General features: G+C 35.6%; 1 protein-coding gene across 2 annotated transcripts in view; it reads right to left on the bottom strand.

The window, feature by feature from the left end:
• SLC9A9 (solute carrier family 9 member A9) overlaps positions 1-25,234 on the bottom strand; it is a 567,499-nt gene that overhangs the window by 405,784 nt on the left and 136,481 nt on the right. For both annotated transcript variants that reach the window (XM_073898938.1, XM_073898942.1), the window contains exon 5: positions 20,791-20,906. In XM_073898938.1, coding sequence (XP_073755039.1) covers positions 20,791-20,906 — 116 coding nt within the window. The remainder of the gene's footprint in view (positions 1-20,790; positions 20,907-25,234) is intronic.

The raw sequence follows: 25,234 nt of genomic DNA, 5'->3' as shown, positions 1-25,234 counted from the left end.
GCTCTCCTGGCTCCTCTAGGCATCTCATTCTTAAGGAGGCACTCACTTTCAGGGTTGTGCAGGTGCTAACTCTGCACTTACACAACCCTAAGAAGTGTTACTGGAGTGGTTGCGGGTGGGAGGGACGGGGTGGCTGGGTGATAGACATTGGGGAGGGTATGTGCTACGGTGAGCGCTGTGAATTGTGCAAGACTGTTGAATCACAGATCTGTACCTCTGAAACAAATAACGCAACATATTTTAAGAAAAAAAGAAAAAGAAGAAGATAGCAGGAGAGGAAGAATGAAGGGGAGTAAGTCAGAGGGGGAGACGAACCATGAGAGATGATGGACTCTGAAAAACAAACTGAGGGTTCTAGAGGGGAGGGGGGTGGGGGGATGGGTTAGCCTGGTGATGGGTATTGAGGAGGGCACATTCTGCGTGGAGCACTGGGTGTTATGAACAAACAATGAATCATGGAACACTACATCAAAAACAAATGATGTAATATATGGTGATTAACATAACAATTAAAAAAAAAGAAACTGTAAAAAAAAAAAAAAGAATAAGTGCCATCTTCAACCTGACTCTCTAGTTGCCTTACTCCTCCATGGTTTTGACCTCAGTCAGCCAAGCTGAGCCCTAGAGGGAGCCAGACAGCTTCTTGTCCAGGGAAATACTAAGAAATTTCCAAATCCAATTTGCCACAATGTGCAACATCTTCGTTAGCACGTAAAGGGAACGTGTGGGCTGGATGCTTTCAAAACTTCTGCCCTGCAGGTCTGTCTTTGAATATAGCTGAGAATGAACCGCTTTCATTTAAACAGAGCCATTCCATTCCCCAAAACAGCGAGCCAGAGAGGTCTGTCAGCCACAGCTGTTTCCCAGCTGTCCACAGAGCCATTGAATTGCTCCAAAGGGTTTTTTACTGTGTTCTTGAAATTTCATCCTCAGAACACCTGGAGTCTTGCATTATCCACTTTCAATATCCTGAAGCATTCATATAGTAGGTTGTCATCTATTATCTTCTCCAGTTCTGTTCTGTGGAGCTGATTTTCCATACCTGGGCTTCCGATATATGAAGAAAGACCTTTGTGCCAAGACCACGCTATTTACAACTTTGTCCCAATATAGAGATAATGGTTGGAACTTGACTCTGATGTAAAACCAACCTGTGTTCAGATCCTGGCTGTGATGCAAATAAACTTGGTGATCTTGAGCCAGTTACTTAACTTCACTATACTCTCAGTAACCTTTGTCAGTACAGTGGAGATAAAAATATTCCCTTCCTCATAGGTTTTTGGATAACAATGAAGTGGGATAATTCATGTAAAGGGTCTGGTAAATTATAGCTCAATTAATGGTGAGTATGATTATTGTTACTCATGTCATCAAACCATCAGAGGGTTTGTCACTGTAAGATGGAATGATATCTTCTGCCTGTGTGTTTCTTCTTTTACCCTCAAAAATTACTTCAAGAGAGGAAAATGGATATTATCAAGCAGAGAAACAATGGAAACTCTTTTCTACCTCCCTCTCTCAGAAATTACCTCTTGAATTTCTGCACTTGGAAAGAATACTTAATTCTTGTTCACTGGGCATTTACTTTCTCTTTCAGAGACTCAGGGTCCCCATCTAAAAATGAGGTTGAGTGAGTTTGTCTTTTAGGTCCTTCCAAAGCTAAAGTTCTATGGCTCTCAGACTCAAACTCCAAACTAAAGATTCCAGATGTGGAGTGTACATGTTTTCCTAATTATGCTGATGGAACCTGGATGCAACACTGAAATCAGGGGTTACACAACAGCAAATACAGAATAGTGTTATGGACAAATGATTGTAAGTTTGATTCTTGTCTGCATGAGTGAGGGGAGAGTTCTTATAATAGCAAGTGCATGTGCCCTCCTTGCCTTAACCCTGACCCCCAGGATTATCAAGTCAGGACACCCCCAATGGTGTCTGAGCCCAGGGAGATCTTCCTAAGTTTGAACAAGTCATACTGTCTGTGGTCCTATATGGGAATGGAAAACCACTACTTGTAGGGCCATCTCTTACTGGAGAGAAACATGGTTCATATTTCCTCCAAATGACATGTTATCTCCTTCAATCAGGCAAAATATTGGCTTACGGTGAGGGAAGCTCTAAGCCCTCCCAGTCCCCTTCCACAAGAGTGGTACCAGGGTCCGTGGGGCCCTTTCTCTGTGCTTACAAAGTTTCTTGGACTATCACTCTCTTATCTTTTAAACTTGTATCTACAGCCCTCTTTAAAGATTTTTTAAAAAGATTTATTTATTTATTTGGGGGGAGGGGACAAAGGACAGAGGGAGAAGGAGAAAAAATTTCAAGCAGACTCACACTGAGCATGGAGCCTGAAGCTGGGGTCAACATCACAGACCCTGAGATCATGACCTGAGCCGAAACCAAGAGTCAGATGCTTAACAGACTGCACCCCACCCAGGTGCCCCTAAAGCCCCCTTTAGACTGGAACTTCTTGAGGGCAGCATCTGTGTCTGGTTTATTGCCCTTTCCCTCAGCCAGTCCTACAGTGCTTACTACATAGCAGGTGCTGAATAAATGTTTGCTAAGTGAAATTAATCATAAAAAGGAGAACTTGACTATTGAGTTTCATTTTGTGTTAAGCCTAATTGGCACATCACTGTTCTATTTTGAGAAGCAGCAGTGGTCTAGAAAAAAGAATATTGGACATGCTTTGTCTCCCATTTCTGGCACTTATAAGCCTTGTACATTTAAATAAACCACTTATGTATTTAGAACCTCAGTTTATTAGAATGGAGATAATTGACTGTGGTGATGATCAAATTAGATGATATATGTGTACACACTTAGTTAATGGTTGTTATCACTAGATGACATACTCCGAAGCAGGAAAATTCAGAGGGAGCTTTTCATTTGCTGCCAATTGGTGGCTTTGGGTTGCTTCTAAATATTGACTCAAGTGCACCATTGCTTTGATGGTAGAATAAAGATGTTACTGATTTTAGAACTAGCTGCAAATTAGCTAAAGTCAATAATATATTTTGATCACATGGCTGTTAGTATCTTGCAAAAACATAGTCTAGTTATCTAAGGAAATAGAGGCTCTGGCTTTTGTATCAATCTTTCTTTAACTTACTATGAAATCTTGAGAAAATTAAAAAAATTCTCTGCACCCAATTATTTCACTTAAATGCATCCTCTCTACCCAAGAAAACTATGTGAAAATAACTGAAGTGCTGCGTGTGGAAGCTGTCTTGAGTTCTTTGAAAGAGATACACAATATAAATCTAAGCTGTTATTTTTATTTCTGAGTAAATTTGTTCAAGAATAGAATCTGGGTTTATGATGGTGTTTTATGGACCTAGGTTTATGTAGAGGCTTTTAAACTGATACTATTCCTGTGAACTTAATATGGAATTGGATAGACACAGAAAATGCAGTTGAGTTCTGTTAAATGACACTGTATGCAGGCTTGAAACACACTGCACAGTGAAAATGGCCGGTCGCTCTGCAGTCTCCAGAAGCCTGTTGCCTTCAATGGGAAGTACGCTGTCTAATATCCTCTGACTTCCTCAGAGGTGTAATTTTTTCCTCTGGGAATTCAAAGAAAGCATGAGAAAAGACCCTGAATATTCCCTCACTATTTCCCTTCTCCCACAGCAACACTAATACAATACTTCTCTACCAAGTATGATACTAAATGTAGAGTCAGCCAACGTCCACAGATAACTGCACAAATAGTTCAAGGACATGAACCTTAAGCTATGTGTGAGCGTTTTTTTTCCTTCAGAATGTGGGCATACAACCATCTCAGTCTCCTCCTGTGCTGCTTAGCAGATATTAAATGAATGTTGTCTCTGTTCTCTAAGCCAGACTGGTACTGAAGGAACTACTTTGTACGTTACATCGTATTTTTGACTACAAATAGAAAGTTATTCAGTTTTCTCTTGAATTCCTGTGTAGAATGTTGATAATACCAGTGATGAGAAACCACAAACTTACTGTAGTCTAAAACTCTGAAATGCATAGGCAGAGAGGGCCAGAGGTGAAAAAAATACACTATACATGACTTTAAAAAGAAGACATGACCCAAACAGGAGAAATAGATGAAGACCACCATTAAATATTGAAAAACGACAGTGAGAGTGTGATCAAAGGGACTGAAGGAAAACTAAGCTGAAAAATAAAAACTCTTTTGATTATGACAATGTTGGTAATCATTTCTCCTATGTTAAAAAAAAACAAAATTCTAACCAGGGAATTCAATGACAAATGAAAAAAATATGAGACAGCCCTATTAAGTCACCCTTACTGGAGAGGCAGTCCTCCAAAAATAACAGTTCTACTTTTAATTATAGGTTCTTGGGTCTGTTAATCAGCCATCTTCCTCAAGGCTAAGCTTGGTGCAAATAACAGACAAAGATTCAGCAAAATGCCCTGTTTAATTAAAAAGAATTTAATTAAAAATATTTTTATACACATGACCAATCACCATTATTTATGCAGATGTTCCTTCATGGTTCTTTGGAAAGGTTTTTCTCTCTCTTTTTTTTAATATGCTGTTCTTCTGCAAGAACTGATGTGAAATGAGAAGACTATGACTGGTAGTTAATACCTATTTTTATCAAAACAGCAGTGCAGCTCACACATCACCCGTGCAGCCGTAACCATAGTAACCCCAAATAGAAAGGGTCTTCAGATTATCAACACGATCAAAGGTAAGATAGTTCATATGCCTCTGGAATAGTTACACTGCGGAAAACTTTAAAGGATAAAGGTGGCTTTTTTTCCCCCCTCCAACTTAAATGCTGAATGAAAATAGTGACTTGCAAGTACAGTGTATAAAAATGTCTCTCATTTTGGAAGACTCTTATTTCCTCAAAGTGTTAACAGAAAAGATGAAAACTCAATGCTACACATTTGTCCAGTGCTTCTACCTGATTATGCCGAGGAGACAATAATAATCATTTTGCCAAGCTGGAGATTTTGTTATAGGGAAAACCCCACCCTTGGTTGGCCTGCAGGATGAGAAGCCATAATTTGTGTCCATGTGTTTGGAGGATGGCTATGGTCAGTGGTCACTGTAGACACACATTACATGGGATAAGCTATATATAGTGATTCAGGGTCTGGATTGTCCAACTACGAATAAAAGGAGCTTTTCCTTAGAGAAACAGTGGAACTGATTTTAAGAAGCAGTGAAGTACCAACCCAAACACAGACCTGAGTTTGGCTTTATAATTTGTGGTTGGGTTAGGGTGGAGTGGGGAGGGATGGGTGAGCAGGGAATAAAGCCTAGAACACCCATGCTCAATTATTCTATCAGAGGAACTATGATTTATATAATTCAAATAGATTATACAAGCCTTTATACAACATTTTGTAATGCCTCATGTGACTACAAGAGCAGCATCTGGAAGCATAGGGAAACTACTTGGAATTTTAAATATCTAAATGTATAGAAGATATTACAAAAAGTAGGGAATCCACATGAAGATAAATATAATTCAATTGTTTTTCTTTTAAATCTCTTTATATTGGAGATTGACTACGAAAGTGGGTAAACAAGTAATGAAATATGAGAAAACAGTTATTTTATCATGGCTACTTAAGAAAACAATGGATATCTGGCAATTTTACATTCAATTGTAAACAAATAAGAATGCTATGATAGTGTTATCTAAAAAGCCAATAAAGTGACTTAGAAGAACTCATTGTTAGTAAAAATTTATTTTATAGGTTAGCAATTTACAAAAAATTTTCTATACAGCATTTCATTTGATCTTACAGCAATTCTGTGAAGAAATTGGAGGTATTTTCTATTATGTTTTGTTTTTATAGTGTCTATTTTAAGGACATGGGAAGTGAGGTTCAGAGAAGTTAAAGCACTAAAACGTACTGCTCCATTCACCCATGACACTAATCTTGCTTTAATGAGCAGACACTTTTAATATCCAGGATAATTCGGTCACTAGAAGACACTATCTTGACTTCATTTTTAGGTAACCCTCCTACTCCACCACATGCCTATTTTGTTTTTAGGGGCAGTTCTTCTTGGGATTAAAAGTTTATTATCCATCCCTAACTGTGATCATTTTTTTGCCAATAACTTCCTAGGAGCTCTCTTAGATTTTTAACCCACAAAATTAGGAGCTGGTGACATATTCTCCAGTGTCCTAACTCATATTTCCTCTCAGGACCAATTTGCCCCCAAAATAGAGTGACACCTATTTGTGATTTTAGGTAGAATATACTGGAAACACTGGGTAATGGAGAATGCCAGGAGACAGGGGGACTGGTGGCATCTCAGAAGGGCAGTCTCTACTCTAAGAGGGGGAAGTCTCAGAGATTAGTACTGAGCCTGCTTTATTCTATAATTCACTAGTTTACTCAGAAATGCAAATATTTCACTCATCAATTCTTGTATCCATCAGGTCTCTGGACTAGCATCATCAGCATCAACTGGACACTTAGAATTGCAGTTTTGGACCCCATCCCAGACCTACTGAATCAGAATATCTGGAGATAGAGCCCAGGAATCTGCATATTAACAAACTCTCCAAGTGAGTTTTAAGTACACTCAAGTTGGAGAACCACTAAGTAGAGCAGGAATTACCTCAGCAATTATCTAATTCCTCTAGAATATATGAGGAAACTAAAACTAGAAAGGTAATGGAGACAGCTGATTTGTCCTGTGAGTTAGTAGCAGGAACTGAACTAGACCTCAGATCTCCCAACTCCCAGTAATAAAAATAGTATGGTGCCATGACACTTGTCAAGTAGAGGCTGGTTGGGCTCAACATTAGCAAAGCAGAAACTTTGACTTTGTATCTATATTCCTCTTGGCTTCTAATTTCAATAAATGAATTATCATCCATGCATTTAATTTAGGCTCCAGACAGGATAATGCCAGAGTGAATTTTCTAAATTCAATTAACAAGAGCCAGTAGTCTGCTTATGAAAGCCAACATCCAGTGCTCAGGGCTTCATCAAACACTCGGGATTCTTAGCACACTTTAGCTGCCAGAGTAAGTCAAGATGTGTGACTTACATGTAATACACAAAGTCATTGAATTTTTTTTTTTTACTTCATGGCATGTGCAATAATATATTGAGTTGGATGATTTTCCTTTAAGATCTTCTTATCACATTTCAGTGATTTACTAACGATATAAAAATGATTGGTTAATTTTCTCATTTCTGTGAAATTTTGAAGAGTTCTTTTTTACATACATAGATGTGCTTCCATATAAATGCATAAATGTGATCACATTGTACATATTCTGTTTATTTGCTTGCTTTGTTTTAATTACCTTTTTTCTTTTCCTTTTTAACATGACTCTCTTTTCCACAATTCTTCCTTTCCTAAATTCATACCTTCCCTCCTCCTAAGTAACCCAATTTATAATCTAGTATATGTCCCACCAAAATCTCTTTATATTAAAATTTTCTTTGTAATAAGCATACACATGCATTTGTAACAGATGTTAAATCAGAAGTTTAAGGAACAAAGAAAAAAATTACACATCCAACAGTAAGATGCAAAATTTTAAAATATTTATCCAAAAATAAGTTACATGACTCCCTTAAACCTCTCACCTACATTAAGAATAAGAAAGTGTCTCTCTCTAGACTCTAACCTAGAGGTTAAGATTTGTGAAGGGAGTTGTTTTGCTACTTGTGAACTGTGAATCTCACGCCTATGGAGAGGGACTTTGGCTAGGCCATCAGACAGCTTACAGTGTGACTAGAGTTTGGGGACACAGTGAAATACTCTTTGACTCTCACCTGAGAAATCTAATGGGCTATGGCTATCCAGTTGCTCTGATGGTAGCTAATTATCTATCAAATAAAAAATTCCCTTGCCTCATCTCTGCATCTACCTTTGTAGGTGTCAGAAACTTCATCCAGCAAGGGGTAGATGAGAAGCATGAGAAAGAATAAAGAACCCAGCCACATCTCTTCTCCCAAAGGTAGGCAGCCTGCCTTCAACAGGCTAGGGGAGGTAGGGTAGAGTCTTAAATTAAATTGAAAACTTCCAGTATTATATGGGATTAGAAATGTTCACCGCTGAATTGAAAATCCAACTGCAACTTAAAGACCAAAGATTTTTATCCAGCAGATGGAAAAAAATGTAACCTCATTGAATACTTTAAGAGGAGCATGGGATAGAATGGAACAGAAAAGCCCAGAAATAAACCCATGATTATATGATCAATTAATCTATGACAAAGGAGGCAACAATATGCAATGGGGAAAAGACAGTCTCTTCAACAAACGGTGATGGGAAAATTGGACAGCTACCTGCAAAAGAAGGAAATGGGATAACCTTATTAAACATACACAAAAATAAACTCTAAATGGATTAAGGACCTAAATATGAGACCAGAAGCCATAAAACTCCTAGAGGAAAACAGAGGCAGTAATTTCTCTGACATCATCCATAGAAACATTTTTCTAGAAATGTCTCCTCTGGCAAAGTAAACAAAAGCAAAATTAAACTATTGGGACTACATCAAAATAAAAAACTTCTGCACAGCAAAGGAAACAATCAATAAAACAAAAAGACAATCTACCGAATGGGAGAAGATACTTGCAAATGACATATCTAATAAGGGCCTGGCATCCCAAATATATAAAGAACTTATACAACTCAACACCAAAAAACCTACAAATAATCCAATTAAAAATGGGCAGAAGAAAGAACAGACATTTCCCCAAAGAAGACATACAGATGACCAATAAACACATGAAAAAATGTTCAACATCACTCATCATCAGGGAATTGCAAATCAAAACCACAATGAGATATCACCTCCCACCTGTCAGAATGGCTAGAATCAAAAACATAAGAAACAACAAGTGTTGGCAAGGATGTGGAGAAAAAGGAATCCTTGTGCACTATTGGTGGGAATGCAAACTGGTGCAACCACTGTGGAAAACAGTATGGAGCCACTGTGGAAAACAGTATGGAGTCAAAAAATTAAAAATAGAATTACCACATCATCCAGTAATTCCACTACTGGCTATTTACCCAAAGAAGACAAAAACACCAATTCAAAGATATATACACCCCTATGTTTGTTGCAGCATTATTTACAATAGCCAAATTATGGAAACAACCCAAATACCCCTTGATAGATGAATGGATGAAGAACCCAAGTGTCCATCAATAGATGATGTAATGGGAAATATACAGTGGAATATTACTCAGCCATAAAAAAGAATGAGCTCTTGCTATCTGCAACAACATGGATGGATCTAGAGGGTATAATGCTAAGTGAAACAAATATGTCAAAGACACATACCATATGATTTCACTCATATGTGCAATTTAAGAAACCAAAAAAATAAAGAAAGAAGAGACAAACCAAAAAACAGACTCTTAACTAAAGAGAACAAACTGATGATTACCAGAGGGGAGGTGGGTCAGGAGATGGGTGAAATAGGTGAAGGGGATTAAGCATACACTTACTGTGATGAGCACTGAGTAATGTACAGAATTGTTGAATCACTATATTGTACACCTGACACTAATACAACACTGTATGTTAGTTATACTGGAATTAAAATTTTAATGTTTTAAAAAAATTTAAAAATAAAAAATAAAGGAGAAGTGGGAGGAAAAGAAGCAGTTTCTCTGGTTATACCCCATGAGTTCTGCTTTATATACACACATACATATTTGTCTGTATATTAAAAGTTGGAATCATATTTTATATATGCTTTTCTATATCTTGCTTTACAAAGTCAACAATGCCTCCTGGATATCTCTCAAGTCAGCTGGAAGAGCACTAATTTATCCTCTTTAATGGCTACATGATATTGTATTGATGTCCTACAACCTTTCCAACAATTCCCTTATTGATAGGATTCACTTTGCTCCTTTTTGTTTATTTGTTTTTCTCCACTTAAAAAACATGTTGCAATAGACAGCCTTGTCCATATATTCTTAAGAATCCAGTATTTTTACTTGTGTGGGACAGGATCCAGGAGTCAGAACACTGGGTCAGAAGGAACTATGTATTTTAAATTCTAATAGCTGTTGCCACACTGCTTTCCAAAAGTATGTTAATGATTTAAATTTTCACTAGAAATGTGTAACAGTACTTTTCCCTGCCTCCCTGCCAGCAACGACTGTTATTTGTCATTACAATTGTTGCCAAACTGTTAGGTATAAAATGACATGCTGTTACTTTATTTTAGATTTCTATGACTTCTGGTGAGTTTGAACAACTTTGCACATTTGTACCCCAAGTGGACTTGCTCTTCTATAAATTGCCTCTTCATAATCTTTGTCCATTTTTCTGTTATTTATTGCCAGATTGACATTTTAAAGTGTTCTTTCTATATTAGAAATAATAATACTTGGGGGTGCCTGGGTGGTTCAGTTGGTTAAGTGGCAGGTCCTTAATTTTGGTTCAGGTCATGATCTCAAGGTTCTGGGATGGAGCCCCACATCTGGTTCTGTGCTCAGTGGGGAGTCAGCTTGAGGATTCTCTCTCTCCCTCTCCCTCTGCACCCCCCTGCTTGTTCTCTCTCTTTCAAATAAATAAATAAATCTTTAAAAAAAAGAAATAGTAATATTTGGTCTTCTATATTTAAATGCTTTTACCCCACTGTGTTGTCTGCTTATTGATTTTCTTAATGGTTATCTTTTATTATTTAAATATATTTTTATATACTCAAATATGTCTATTCTTTATTTATCGATTCTGGGTTTCCATTCTATGTTTATGGCAGCATAATTTACAATAGCCAAGATACGGAAGAAACCCAATGGACACTTGGATAAAAAAGATGTGAGATACATACACACACACACACAGACACACACACAATGGGGTATTACTCAGCCATCAAAAAGAATGAGGTCTTGCCATTTGCAACAACATGAGTGGACCTAGAGGTATTATGATAACTGAAGTAAGTCATACAGAGAAATACAAATAGCATATGATTTCACTTATATGTGGAATCTGAAAAACAAGACAAATGAACAAAGAATCATAAAAAGCAGAAACAGACTCACAAATAAGAGAAAAAACTGGTGGCTGCCCAAGGGGAGACAGTGAAGGTATAGGCAAAATGGGTGAAGGAAAGAAGGAGGTACAGGCTTCCATATGGAATGTAAGTCATGGGGATGAAAGGTACACCATAGGGAATATAGTCAATGGCATTGTAATAGCATTGAATGGTGACAGATGGTATCTACACTTATGGTGAACATAGCATAATGTATAGAATTGTTGAATCACTATGCTGTACACCTGAAACTAATGTGACATTGTGTGTCAACTATACTTTAATAAAAAGAAAATCAGAGAAATTTGAATGTGGATAGGTACTAGATGATACCAAGGGATTATGGAAAATTTGTAGGTTTGATAATGGCTTTATGGTTACATAAGAACAATGCCCACAATTATAGAGATGTATACCAAAATATATGTGCATAAAATGACAATGTCTGAGATTTGCTTTCACATATTACTATCTACCACCTTTGAAAATAAATATAAAGTATATTTGTGTTTTATAAAAGCAAAATTACCATATAGCATATATTATGCTCCCAACTCTAACCAAGCAAGTCACAAATGAATTTAGTTGGTCAAGGGAGCATTTTATTAACAAAGAATATAGATTCATGGAAATCCATTACTGGGCTACCAGGAAAACAGGCAAAAATGTGCATGTCTCACTTGCTGAGTATAAAATAGTAGCCTCATCTTAGTATAGGATAAAAATAACAATATATTAATAATAATAATAAAATTATCTCATGTAATCCTTATAAAAAGTCTTTAAAAAGTCCTCCTATGCTCGTTTCGTAGATGGAGAAACTGAGGCTCAAATAGGTCAGACAGAATGTAAATTTAAACACAGGCCTATCCCACTCCATAGTCAGTGTTCTTAATACTCAATGACTGTTCTATTTATTCAGTAAATATATACTATGCCCTGTGTAAAATTCGACAGGATTTTTATATTTTGAGGCCTGTAGATGCTTTCCTAGATCTAATCATTAAATGTTATTTAATGTTGATGATGATAAAGATAAAGAAATGTGGGGTGCCTGGCTGGCTCAGTCAGTAGAGTGTGCAGCTCTTGATCTCCGGGTTATAAGTTTGAGCCCCATGTTGAGTGTAGAGATTACTTAAAACAAATAATAAAAAAAAAAAGAAAGAAAGAAATGGATCCTATTAAGTACTATATATATTTTGACTTATTGGAGAATTGAATAATAATGTACATTAACTTAATGAGAAGAATTATAAATTGTACTTTCCCAATTGGCCACACAGGTAGTTTCTATTTACTTCTTTGAGGCAAATATTTATTTCTGTTATTGAGTCTACCCAATTTAGGGCCATTAAATGTGTCAACATACTTTGAAACAGGGGTAACATAATATAAATGTCAAGTTTCTTGGATTTCTGACAAGCTCTATAAAACAAAACAGTAATGGGCATTAAAAAAACAACTCAGATTGTCAGACTTTAGGAACCTGTGATTTATGTTTCAATTAAGGAAAAAAACACAGTTGAGACACTTGGACAGGGACTTATTTAATCTGTTTCTCTCAAGTCAGAGGTTGCAGTATTTATAGTTTTGAATGGCATATACATGATATTTAAATCATACAGAGCATTAATCTTGTTTCTCTTTGCTTTATTTCTGAAGCATGGGTGAATCTAGTTTATGGGTTATTATGTGTTGGAGCAGAAAAATAAGACTGGAAAAAGAAACATTAGAAAGAAAATCTCAGACATATTAGTTCAAAATCATAGAAATAAAGTGCCTATATTTCACCAAAATGCCATAATCTGTGCAGTGCCTTGTATTTGTGCTTAATTTTTCTACTCGACTTAAAATTGTTGTGGTATTTTTATTAAGGATCATATTTTTGTATGTAATCTTAAAAAACTGAGCTCATTGCAATAGAAACAAGAATGTTGGTGGCCAGGGGTTGGGAGTTGGGGGGGATGGGTAGATGTTGGTCAAAAAGTATCAATTTCCAATTATAAGATTAATAAGTTTTAGAAAGATATAGCATGTTAATATGTTAACCAAACTATAATATATACTTGAAAGTTTTTAAAAGAGTAGATCATGAATGTTGCCACCACCACACACACACACACACACACACACACACACACACACACACACGGGTAATTATGTGAGGGGATGTTAACTAATTTTATTGTGGTAATCATTTTGCAATATATATGGGTATCAAATCATCACATTATACACCTTAAATGTACATATTTATATGTCAATAATAACAAAGGTGGAAAAAAGGATATTTTTTGACTAACAACCATTCCATATCTATATTCCTCTATAGTAGTTCTGTCTGACAAAAATAGAATGTGAACAATGTATGTAATTTTAAATTTTCTAGTAACCACATTAAAAAAGTAAAAAGAAATGGGTAAAATTAATTTTAATAGTATATTTTCTTTAACTCAATATTAAATGAATCTCATAATTTCAAAATGTAATCAATGTAAAAATTATCAATGAGATATTAAACTTTTCTTCATATTAAGTCTTTGAATCTAGGGTATATTTTATACTTATAGCCTTTCAATTTGGACTAGCCGCATTCCAAGTAGCCATATGTGGCTTGTAGCCATCATATTGGACAGAAGAATTTTTTAGTAAGCCTAACTAAAACAGGACAACCTGAATTAATTTTCTTGGAAAAAATAGGCCAAGTCTATGAAGTAAGAATTATTTTCTAGTTTTAAATACTGGGCTAATACTTCTGGAGTTCAAAATAGCACAGCTGTATTTGAGTCTCAATGCAGCTGCATCATATAAAATGAAGACATTTTAATCCAAATAAGAAACAGAGAAATTGATGAAGTAAGAAAATGCACAGCCCAAATGTGCTTGAATGAGTGGCTTCCTGCAGACCTTGAAAGAAATCTCAGCCCTGTAAATACCAGGAGGAGTTTCTGGCATCTTCTGAGTGATTAATACTTAAAGTAATGTGTTGAATTTTTCCTTTTCCTAAAGGAAGCTCCTATTTTTAACATCTTCCAACAACAACAAAAACCACCCCCCCAAAACAACAACAACAGCAACAACAAAAACCCCACACTATTGTAACTGCTTCTGCAAGTCTACAATCTATGGCTTGGTGCTCTGGAAAATTTTAAGCCTCTGCACAACTGGTAAACAGGGAGAAAGAAATATTGGCTGTGTGGCCAGACAAGAAGAAAGACACATATTTTTGTTTTAGTTGAATATATCCTTTTTGGAGGACAGAAACCAGTATTGCCACTCAGTTGGAAGTTCAGCCATGTGCTGTGAGTTCCACCCTCATCTTGAGTCACTGTCCCTCCTGAGATCATGAGACTCCTTATCTCTGAGAGTGATCTGGAATACTCAAATGCTTCACATTCTTTTTGAGAAGAGACCCCTTTTCAAGCTCTACACTTTGCTCTAGCAGTTTCTTCTACAAATATATTAATTAATTAATTTAATAACTATTTATTAAAAACCCATTGTTCTAGATACTAAAAATATAAGTGTGGAAAATGGGGGGAAAACAGAAAAAAAATGCTCCTTCCTCACAGGGGACAAAAAAATAAGGAAATAAATAGTAGGTGAATAGTGATTAGTGCTGTACAAGAATATAAGGCAAGGAAGGGGGATGGGAAGCATCATGATTTGTTGATGACTGTGCAGCAGAGGAGATGGGGTATAATTTTTGATAGGATGGTTAGGAAAGGCCTCATCAAGGCTACATTTGGGCAAAGACCTGAAGAAGGCAAGGAGGGAGAAACAACAAATGTAAATGTGCTGAGACAGCAAAAATACTGATGTGCTGAGGAACAGTGCATGGGTACAATGGGGCTCCAAAGTGTCTTTATACACCTTAATGACCTCTCTCTTTATCTTACCCACTCCATATATAAAGGGACATTTTAGACTTATTAATGAAAATATCACTATCTTGGATAGTCAAATTTACCAAACTGAGACCCAAGTCAATGATGAAAGAGACAGGAAGATAGTATGAGGTTAGAGGGTTCCCTTATGGGCTTTGGCCATTTGTAAATTGAAGGATATTAACTAAGGCATCATTTCCAGTTGTTGCCATATTGTTTATTTTTTCTCCCCTCTCCCCCATCCTTCTACTTTCCCTTATCTAAACACACTGGAAGAGATGAGCTGGCTCATTGATCAAGCTCTCTAAGTACTTCTCTCCTCTCCTAACTCTGCCATTTACCATACACGATCTCTTTGGGGGCTCTGCCTTTAATCATCCACTTTCTGTTAAGTGTTTCTGATGGCCTTTACATCATCAGCAGGATCTCTGTCAGTGAGGAAAAGAGGAAACTAAATCAATCAAATAATAGCCAAATCATCCTAACTGGAGGTAAACTGAAAGTTGGCCAAGGAGAGTCAGAAACATGCAGGAAGAATTAGATTTAAGTTTAAATATGTGTCTATAAAAGAAAAATATGAATAGTTAATAACACTTAGCTAAGATTTAGCTAAGGTGAAATGGGAAAGAATTAATTTAAAGAAGGCCAAGAAAAGTCAGACCTGGAGAGCATAGGTTCTCTTTCATAAATTAGCGAGTCACAATAATTTAGGCAATAAATGAATAATTGTGGGGTAAGATTAACTAGGTGTTTTAAGGTTGTTGAAGATCTTAAATTGTACCAATTTAGCAGAGTAGGTTCAGGGTGTTTTAATATAACAATTAGCTAGTAAAAGAAGAAAGCTTAAGTATTCCTGTTCATGTGTGGGTCTCTACTATGTAAGATCTTCTCTAACATTTGCTGAATCAGGGTTAGAACCCAAGAATGCCTGGGGTGTGTGTGGGGGGTGGGCTTTGGGTTGATTTTTAATTTTTTTTAAAACAAAAGCTTGTTTTAAAATGAAAACCAACCTTACAGAAATAAGAAACAGGGAATGTTAAAGCTGGAAAGGGCTCTAGTTGAAAGTTTTCATTTTACAGATGAAAAGTCAGTTTCTTCATCTGTAAAATGAAGAGGTTGGGAGAAATGAGATCAAATATCTTCTACTTCCAAGAATGCATAAAATCTAGAAAGGCTAAATGGTACCCAAAGGTGCACAGCTGGTGCCAGACTTGGAAGTAGATTTGGCTCCTAGGATTCTCTTTATGGCTGTGAGTCAATTCTGTATTTTAAAAAGTTTAGTCAACCCAATTGTTTGACACAATGCAGATAAATATCTATCTTACCAAGTTGGATTTATTTTTCTATTTCAATCACTTTTCCTGTGTCATGTAAACATAACCTCATGGATATCACCCACCACAGAAGGAGCAAAGCTTTAACATGATACAACTGTTCTTGGAGCTGGCTGATTAACTCAATAGAATGCAACAAACTTGGCCTTTGGCATTGGGACCAGGAAACAATGGATGCAATGCTTTTCAACATGCAGATTTGTGCAAATGTGACACGAAATGGGACCTGACCATTAAAAGCAAAATGTCCATATATGGACAGAAAAGAACAACCTTAAGTAACTTGAAATCACTGATGGGTTGAAAATATTTCATTTTGAGTTCATGCTTCCCATCACTACCAAGGAACTTCTACATTTCCCTGGGGCTATGAGAGTGTAGCATGAGATCTTCCAGCAATGACCTGGTGGCTGGGTCATCTCTAACCCTGAAGATGGAGCAGTTGGTCCCTCTACACTATTCTGAGGCTCTGATCCTCTAATCTACACCACAAATTCCTAATCTGAGACCTACTTTTATTTCATCTTCTTCCAGGAAATGAGTCAACATCATACATTAAAACATTTTTTCCTCCCCCATACCATAAACAAAATAAAACGTAAAAAATTTGGAAAAATATTTGTAACACATTGCAGATAAAAGGTTAATATCTCTAATATGTTAAAGGCTTCTAAAGCTTGAAAAATAAAAATTAATAGCCCTACTTGAGCAAAGCCATCTTATAAAGGGTTCATTTTCAGGAACAAATGCATATGTCCCTTAAACATATGAACAAAGATTTAGCCTTACTCACAATAAGAGAAGTACTAAGTCAAACCAGAGGGAGATACAAATCCTCACCTACTATATAAGTAAAAATCCAAAACTGTGATAGAATTCTGCATTGGCAAAGCTGTGAAGAGTAGCTACTGTCCTATGTTGCTGGTGTGAAGGCAAAATGGCACAAACTTTATGGAGAAGAATTTGGCATCTAGGAAAATTACACCTAGGAAAAATCCATTTACCTTTTAACTTGTTTCTATAAATCTGGACCAAAGAAACACTGGTAAAATGTGGAAAGGTATTTATTTTGGTGTTATTAGTTACAACAACCATTCATAATTGCAAAGGATAAGAAAAAAACTAAAGGTCTATCAACAGACAACTGGCTGATTAAACCATGGAGTACTCCACAGTTATAAAAAAGAATGAGAGAGATCTTTACATATAGCTATGGAGTACTCTCTAAAATACTGTTAAAGAAGAGTAAGGTGAAGAACCATGTGTATAATATCATATAGTAGAGTGTGTGTATGTTTGTGTATTTACTTAGATTAAAAATAGAAGGGTAAGTGAAAGACCGACCAAAATGGTTGGAACGTTAGGGTAGAGGGGACAGGAATAGAAGTCAGATGTCTCTTGTTTTGGTTCTATGGTTTTCACTTTGGAATTCTATAGCTCTTTAATTTTAACACAAAAGTCAAAAACAAAATGAAACAAATGAGCATTATTGTATATTCACAAGACAAAATCCACAGAGGAATGATTTCAAGAGCTCTTAAAACAGTAATTTTTAACTGTTCATCCCTAGTCAGATATATCCAAAGGTTAATAAGAACCACAATGAAATCTTAAGCAGTTTTCAATAATCATATTTTTAAATAATAATATGCATATTATAATTTTGAAAGTGTTTATTTTAAGGAAATAAATTATATGTGTAATAGGAAGAAGAAAAGTAGATAGAAGAAAAAATAAAAATTTAAGGCAGTTAAGTAAAATTTCTGTAATCTTAAATTTGAGCTAATATTAACATAAATTTGTGATATTATTTCTCCTTCAAAATAAATAAAAATATCTAGAAACAATGACCAATCCAATAGCAATGAAAACCCGTAGTGCCCAAATTTTGGTCTCTAAATAAATTTCCCTCTTATAAATGGCTGGTTCCAAGTCAGGGTACAGGAAACACACAAAATAAGGTTGGAACATCTAGTCCTACCCAAAGACAAAAAACCTATAAAAGACCATTGGGGTCATGACAAAAGAATATAGGAGAAACTTGAAGAAGCTCTCAGTTGTCAAGTTGGAGTATTGTGAACATCAAAAAGAATAATGACAGCAGTAGATTGAAACATACCAACCATGTTAAAATCCATGTATTGAAATAATACTTTAAAAAAGAAAAATCTCCTTGATCATATGTGGAGGATGCTAAGGAAACGATTCATTATTTTGAAAATTAGTAAATAAAGGGAAAGAATCAATCATTTATCCTGCTTTTTTGTTCAAATGATATCATGGGGTACTTAAGTAGTTGATCTGGAAAGCTGCTTATTTATAGGAAAGTACAAGCTAATAAATACAAAAGGTAGGATAGAATTAGCATACCACTAGCTTGTAACCCCTAATTAACACTGGACTAACTAAGCAGTAACCATCAATACATACTAAAATCATGAGCTAAAATGGGGAATTCTAAAAGGTAATGCTTCCCAAATTTTGATGTGCGTATGAATAACTTTAGGATATTGTTAAATTCTAGAATCCAATTCGGTAGATCTGGGGTTGAGCCCGAGATTCTGCATTTACAACAGACAAACACATGGTGCCAATACCACTGGTCAGAGGGCTATTCTAAGAAAGACAAAACAGCCCCTGACATTTGGGGGCTGACCTAGTATTATCATCTGAGCCTTGGTGTTCTCCTGCTGCACACAGACAATTTCACAGAACAACATCAGACAAGGTCACTCTATGACCATGTTGGATCAAGACAAAAAGAGGGGTGTCAGAGTGGCTCAGTCAGTTAAGTGTCCAGCTCTTGATTTTGGGTCAGGTCATGATCTCAGGGTCGTGGGATTGAGCTGCGAGTCAGGCTCACATGCTGGGTATGGAGCCTGCTTAAGATTCTCTCTCTCTCCCCTTTTGCCCCTCTCCCCTGAGTGCTCTCTCTTTCGCTCAAATAAATAAATAAATCTTTTAAAAAAGACAAAAATAAGACTACTACATAATCATGTCTTAACAGAAATAATGAACACTGTCTAAACTACAAAATTAACTAAACATCCCTCTATCCTGGCTATTCTAAGAGGCCACTACTTTACCAATTTTAACTTTAGGTTCAATCCAGTCTTCCCTCATTCTACATGAGACTTACTAAAATGCCCAATTACTGCTGTTTCCTGACAGCCTCTTATCCAGAGCAAAGCTCCAATTCCTTAAACCCTCCCTAAAATCACCAAACATAAGCCCAAGCCTGTAATGAATCCTTTCTAACATTCTCTGAAAGCTTCCATGTTTCCTCTGGTGTGCATTTTCCCTCATTATAACATGTAATAAACACATCTTGTTTAGCTACAGGTGTGTTCTGGTGGTTTTTGTTGGAGAAACTGTACAATAGTGTGATGAGTCAGTTTGACAGCTGAGTCACTAATCACCATGTGATGTTTTGCTATAGAAACCTATAAAGTAATCTTGCCCAAAATGATGAACATAAATCTCATTAAACCTCTAGATTTAACCATCAGTTTTACAAGAAATATGTGGTATAAGGGAACATTTTAAGGAGCCATATTCAGTTCAACCACAAGACAAATTGCCTATTTTCCCCCCAAACAAATAAATGACAAAAATAGAAGATGGAGGAGGAACATATAAATTAAAAGAGACTCACTAGTCATATTAATCAATTGTAATATGCAGCCCTTATTTGGCCCTATTACCCAAACTAATAATGATAACGATAAAAAGACATTTGAGGATATCTGAACACAGACTAGCTCTTTGATAATATTAAAGAATAATTATAAATATTTTTAGGTTTCATAATAACAATGCTCATTTTTCAATGTATTTATAAATAAAATGATATAATGTCTGAGATTTACTCTAACATAATCCAGTCATGATAAAAGGGAGTATAGGGGGGTATAGACAAAAATATTGGCCATATTGGTAATTGCTGAAGGGTATATGACAATTATTTTTATTATTCTCCCTACTCCATAGTAAACAATTTTTTTTTAAGATTTAATTTATTTACTTGAGAGAGAGTGAGAGAGAGCACAAGCAGGGGCGAGGGATAGAGGGAGAGAGAGAATCAGACTTCCCGCTGAGCAGGGAGCCCAATGCTGGACTCAAACCCAAGACCCTGGGATCATGACCTGAGCCAAGGGCAGACACTTAACCAGCTGAGCCACCCAAGGTGCCTGTAAACAATCTTTTTGAAAATATTTTTTACCCTTTAATTCAGTAGATCATTTTTGAAAGAAGACAAGTTGGATAAAAAATAAGGTCTATAGCTCAAAATGTCTATACATTCTAGAGAAATAAGCTGTAATGAATTTTAAATTCTGAAATTCCCACTACTGAAATTGTTTTCAGATCCATTTTTTTAAAGCTATTAGGATATTCACCTATTTCTTTTCTTTCTTTCTTTAACCACTAATACATGTATCAACTGCAAGTAAAGAGGAATAAGGAATTATTATGATGTAAACTCAGGTGATGGTCTTTAGAGAAACATTTAATTTAAATTTTTGATTCTTAAAAAGTAAAAAAAAAAAAAAACATACTATTTGAGCAATTACCTGGATCTGTAGCTGACATCAGTGAACCAAAAAACAAACAGTCAGTGAAATGGAAGTCTCCAGTTTTCAACTGGCCAGCATATACCATAGCTTTCACAAAGCCATACATAATTAACCTGTTGAAGAGAAAAATAAGATCTTCAAATTCAAGTTGAATCCTGTGCAAACCCATGCTATCACAGCTAACATTCTAATGTGCTTACTGAATATGCATCATGCACAAATTACCACCACTCTGCCAATTCATGGCCATGCTAGCTCTCCGTACATTGTCTAAATCTCTTGACTATGAAAGACACTTTAACCAAATATCCCAATTCATTTACCCGCAAAAAGGTAACAATATTTTATAGCATATTTCAATGAAAATAATTAAATCTCAAGGATGTAAAAAATAATCTGTCAAATATGTCATAGTAATTATGCCCACAAATACAGCAGCTGGGTTAACATCTGTAAATGGATTGCTTTTCAGTTTTCATTGTTTTGTGTGGTAGGGATGTCTGAAAAGTGTCCAAATTTCAAGTCTGTCACTGCAATGAGAAGGATTTTGGTCACACACAGCACACCCAGTCAACCAGTTACTTTACAATAGATGAGTCTCTACTACTGCTAATGTCAAGACTTCCACACTGGGTACAGAATCACTGTTAGGTAAAAGCTCCTGTAACTTCAGTATGCTGTTGAAAATGAATCCTGAAAGGTTTACATTTTGATCTTGCAAGGATAGCTATTCTTTCCATGAGATTGTAAAAGGTTTGTTTATAAGCTTACCAAACTCACATCATGGAACACAGCTTGTCTGTCCTGGTCATCATTTGCCACCCTATAGCTTTTAAATTGTATTTATTTATTTAACTGACTGATTTTTGCCAAAATCCTCGTAGAGGAAATACAGAGATTGGTGAACTGGACAATAGTAAAATCACTATAAGTGACTCTAACAGTCTTTAGAAATTCTAGATCCTCAGGTCAATAGATGGATGTTTAAATATTCACATGCTTTGAAAGCTAATTTCTTGAAAAATGTTCTAAGGTTGTGATCATGATTAAAAAGGCTAGAAAACAGATATTAGAAATTATATTGTCAATGCAAATGCAGATATTTCAGATTCTGTTAAAAAAAATTTCTCCATGAGAAAATATTTTGGACACATCTGCAGTTAAATCTAGGTTCTACCACTCACCAGCTATACGGTTTTAGGATGTTACTAAAACTTTCTGAGTCTCAATATCCTTATTAACGAAACAGAAATAACAATAATAGTTAGTCCATAGAATTGTTTTAAGGATTACCTGAGACAATGTACATTTGGTTTCTGGCACATAGGACATTCAAAATGAGGTTATTATTACTGTTAATAATATTTATCAAAATAGGTAATATTTACTTACTATTCATATTTCTTCACATGCTTTAACTCATTTAATCCACACATTAATCCTATAAGGAAACTACTATTTGCATTTTACAGATAAGAAAACTGAACACAGTGTCATCAGGTAACTTGCTTAAGATGACACAGCTTTTAAGTTGCAAAACCCAGATTTGAACTGTGGAGAACTGGCTCCTGAGCCTGGGCTTTTAACCACTATATAATATTGCCTAGATGAATAGTTCTATATTTTACATTATATATTATCCCATATAATATATTCACAGCTATCCTATTAGGTGGTGGTTCTAGGTTGTACAAAGGTGCAACAATGGGGTATCCCTAAGAACTTGGAAATAATACTACCCTCTGAGTTATAATTATTAAGACATAATGGGTTTGAGCAGAGAGGGCCAACATCACTGTGAAAAATGTGGACTATAGTGGGGAGGCTGAATCTTAACTAGGCTGAAGATATTAACATATCTGAGAAAGGGTATGTCATGGGACACAGCATGATTGTTGTGAAAAGGCAAGTCCAAGAGGCCTCAATCATGGCAGCTTACTCACACTCATGCTGGGAAGGGAATTCTGCCAGTTACCAGGTCATTCAGCCTCTTGACAGGTATAGGGTAGCTTCATCCAGTTTATTTGTTCATTCAATAGACATTTATTATTTAACCCCAACTGTGTGTCAAGCTCTGTGCTAGGTGCTTAAGATACTGATGAGTGAACAAAACAAAGATCCCTGCCCTTATGAAGTATACGTTTTACCTGATAGACAGCAATAAAAATTATCATAAATTTGAATTATGACTGTTAATTATATCATTCTCTGAATTAGAATCTGCAAGTGGGATCAACACTGGGACAGTCTGGACAGTTACAACATGCATAGGAATGCTCTTCAATAGTCATCCCTTCAGCCTCTTTGGGTATTAACCCAACTTCACCACAGTCCTTTCTCATTTGAGCTACACTTCAAATATTGAACATCAACCAGCACTGGAATCAATATAAACTTTAGGACCTGTGACAATATTTCTGAATTTTATACCCATTAGTTAATTTTACAGGCTGGGAATCTAGGATTAGAATTAAAATGACTTTTCCCATATTGCACAGAAGCCATTAGATTGGGTAAAATAAAAAATATATACATATATACTACCCAGGCCTGGGGATATTATATAGAAACTAGAAGTCTCATACACTACTGATGGAAATTAAAGTCTTAATTAAAGTATCAATTTTTAAATATTCTATAGCTTATTAAATGGTTGCCTACAAATTTATGCCAAAAATTAATTAAATATGTACCAAAAGGTGTATATTCAAATTATATGAGATTTCTGTTGTTTATAAAAGTGAAAAATTCAAAGAAATCTAAATATCCAGTGAATAAATTATAAAACACATATATATGGGCTAATATGCAATGAATAATATTATGTACAAGACTTTATATTAGACACAGAAAAGTAAATTGATAAAAAATTATAAAGTGGTAATAATAATTTCTAATTTTATAAAAAATTTAACATACTTAGGCATACATACAAACAGGAAAAGACAAGGAGTATATAGTCTAGATGTTAATGGTGGTTAAATAATGGAATTAAATGGTGACTACTTTTCTTTTTGCATTTCTGCATTCTTCCAGTTATTTTAAAAAATAGTAATAATAAAAAACAAATAAAAATATACATTAGCAAGTGCTATTATGTAACACAATAGATATTTATTATGTCACTTAATCTTCAAAATTCTATGAGCTAGGTGCTATAATTATTCCTTTTTACAAATGAGAAAATTAGAACTCAGCAACATTAAATAACTTGACTAAGTCACAGAAGTTAGCTCCTTAACCACCAACTCTGTAAAGCTTTTGAGCTGCTTTGAAATCAGCAGAAACACACATGATGTACACACACACACACCTACACACACGATTTGTTTATTTATTTCAAATCAACTACTGGACATGAAATAACTATAATTCTAATAGCTTACTTGAGATAATACCAAAAAAGGAGAAAAAAGAAGTCCAGTTCAGTTCAAGCTTAATACTAATAGCAATGGTCATCATCACAGGTAATTATAATGATCCAATAATTAGTGTTAATATACCATGTGCCATACCCCTTCTTTGTAAATGGTAGCTATTTTAATTGTTGTTACATTATTAATAACAACTAGTTATAACTATATTAATTGGGAAGCTAAAAAAACGAAACCATTAGCAACCACCATATTCTCACAGAGGGGTACATTCTATCAGCACTTCACAGAAAGTATTTCAGATGGCTCAGGAAACAGGGGAGATGTGGTTTGATGGGGACAGGGAATCTGGTGAAGTCCAATGCATGCAATGCTGTGAAGATGATGGACCTGAATAAGATGTCCTCCAGGGGTCAGTCTGTGGTTAGTGACAGCCTGGGTTACAGGGATGGGCAGAAACAGAACTGCCTCATAAAAACCAGAACTGTTGATAACATTGATTTTGACAAATATCCACTTTGTGCTATTCTTTGAAAAGCAAAGTGCTTGAGCTATGGAGGATACAAAAGTAGAAATCCATAACCTGCTCTCAAAGAGCAGAGTACTACAGGATGGCAGTCTTGTCACTGATGCTAAAAGAAAGCACTGGGTAAAAGAGAATTTGGGGAAATGCCCAACACAATACTCTACACACTCACTTTATTAAGTGTTTATGACATGTGAACTGATTTTAAATTTCATGAACTTATTTTACACTATTAAATCTCCACACCTAAAGACTTATTGTGAAAAAAGTTCCATATAGTTAATAGTCTCCTGTGGTGTGCCTCCCCCTCTCTTTTTTTTCTGCCTTCCTCTATGTTCATCTGTTTCGTTTCTTAAATTCCACATATGAGTGAAATCAAATGGTATTTGTCTTTCTCTGACTGACTTATTTCACTTAGCATAATACACTCTAGCTTCATCCACATCATTGCAAACGGCAAGATATCATTCTTTTTAATGGCTGAGTAATATTCCTGTGTGTGTGTGTGTGTGTGTGTGTGTGTGTGTGTGTGTGTGTGTGT

Source organism: Callorhinus ursinus, unplaced genomic scaffold (genome assembly GCF_003265705.2).
Source record: "Callorhinus ursinus isolate GAN/ISIS: 27379988/994484 unplaced genomic scaffold, GSC_fseal_2.0 scaffold1, whole genome shotgun sequence".
Taxonomy (NCBI): Eukaryota; Metazoa; Chordata; class Mammalia; order Carnivora; family Otariidae; genus Callorhinus; species Callorhinus ursinus.
Note: the sequence above shows the minus strand (reverse complement) of the source record. Positions and strands in the feature narration are given on the sequence as shown.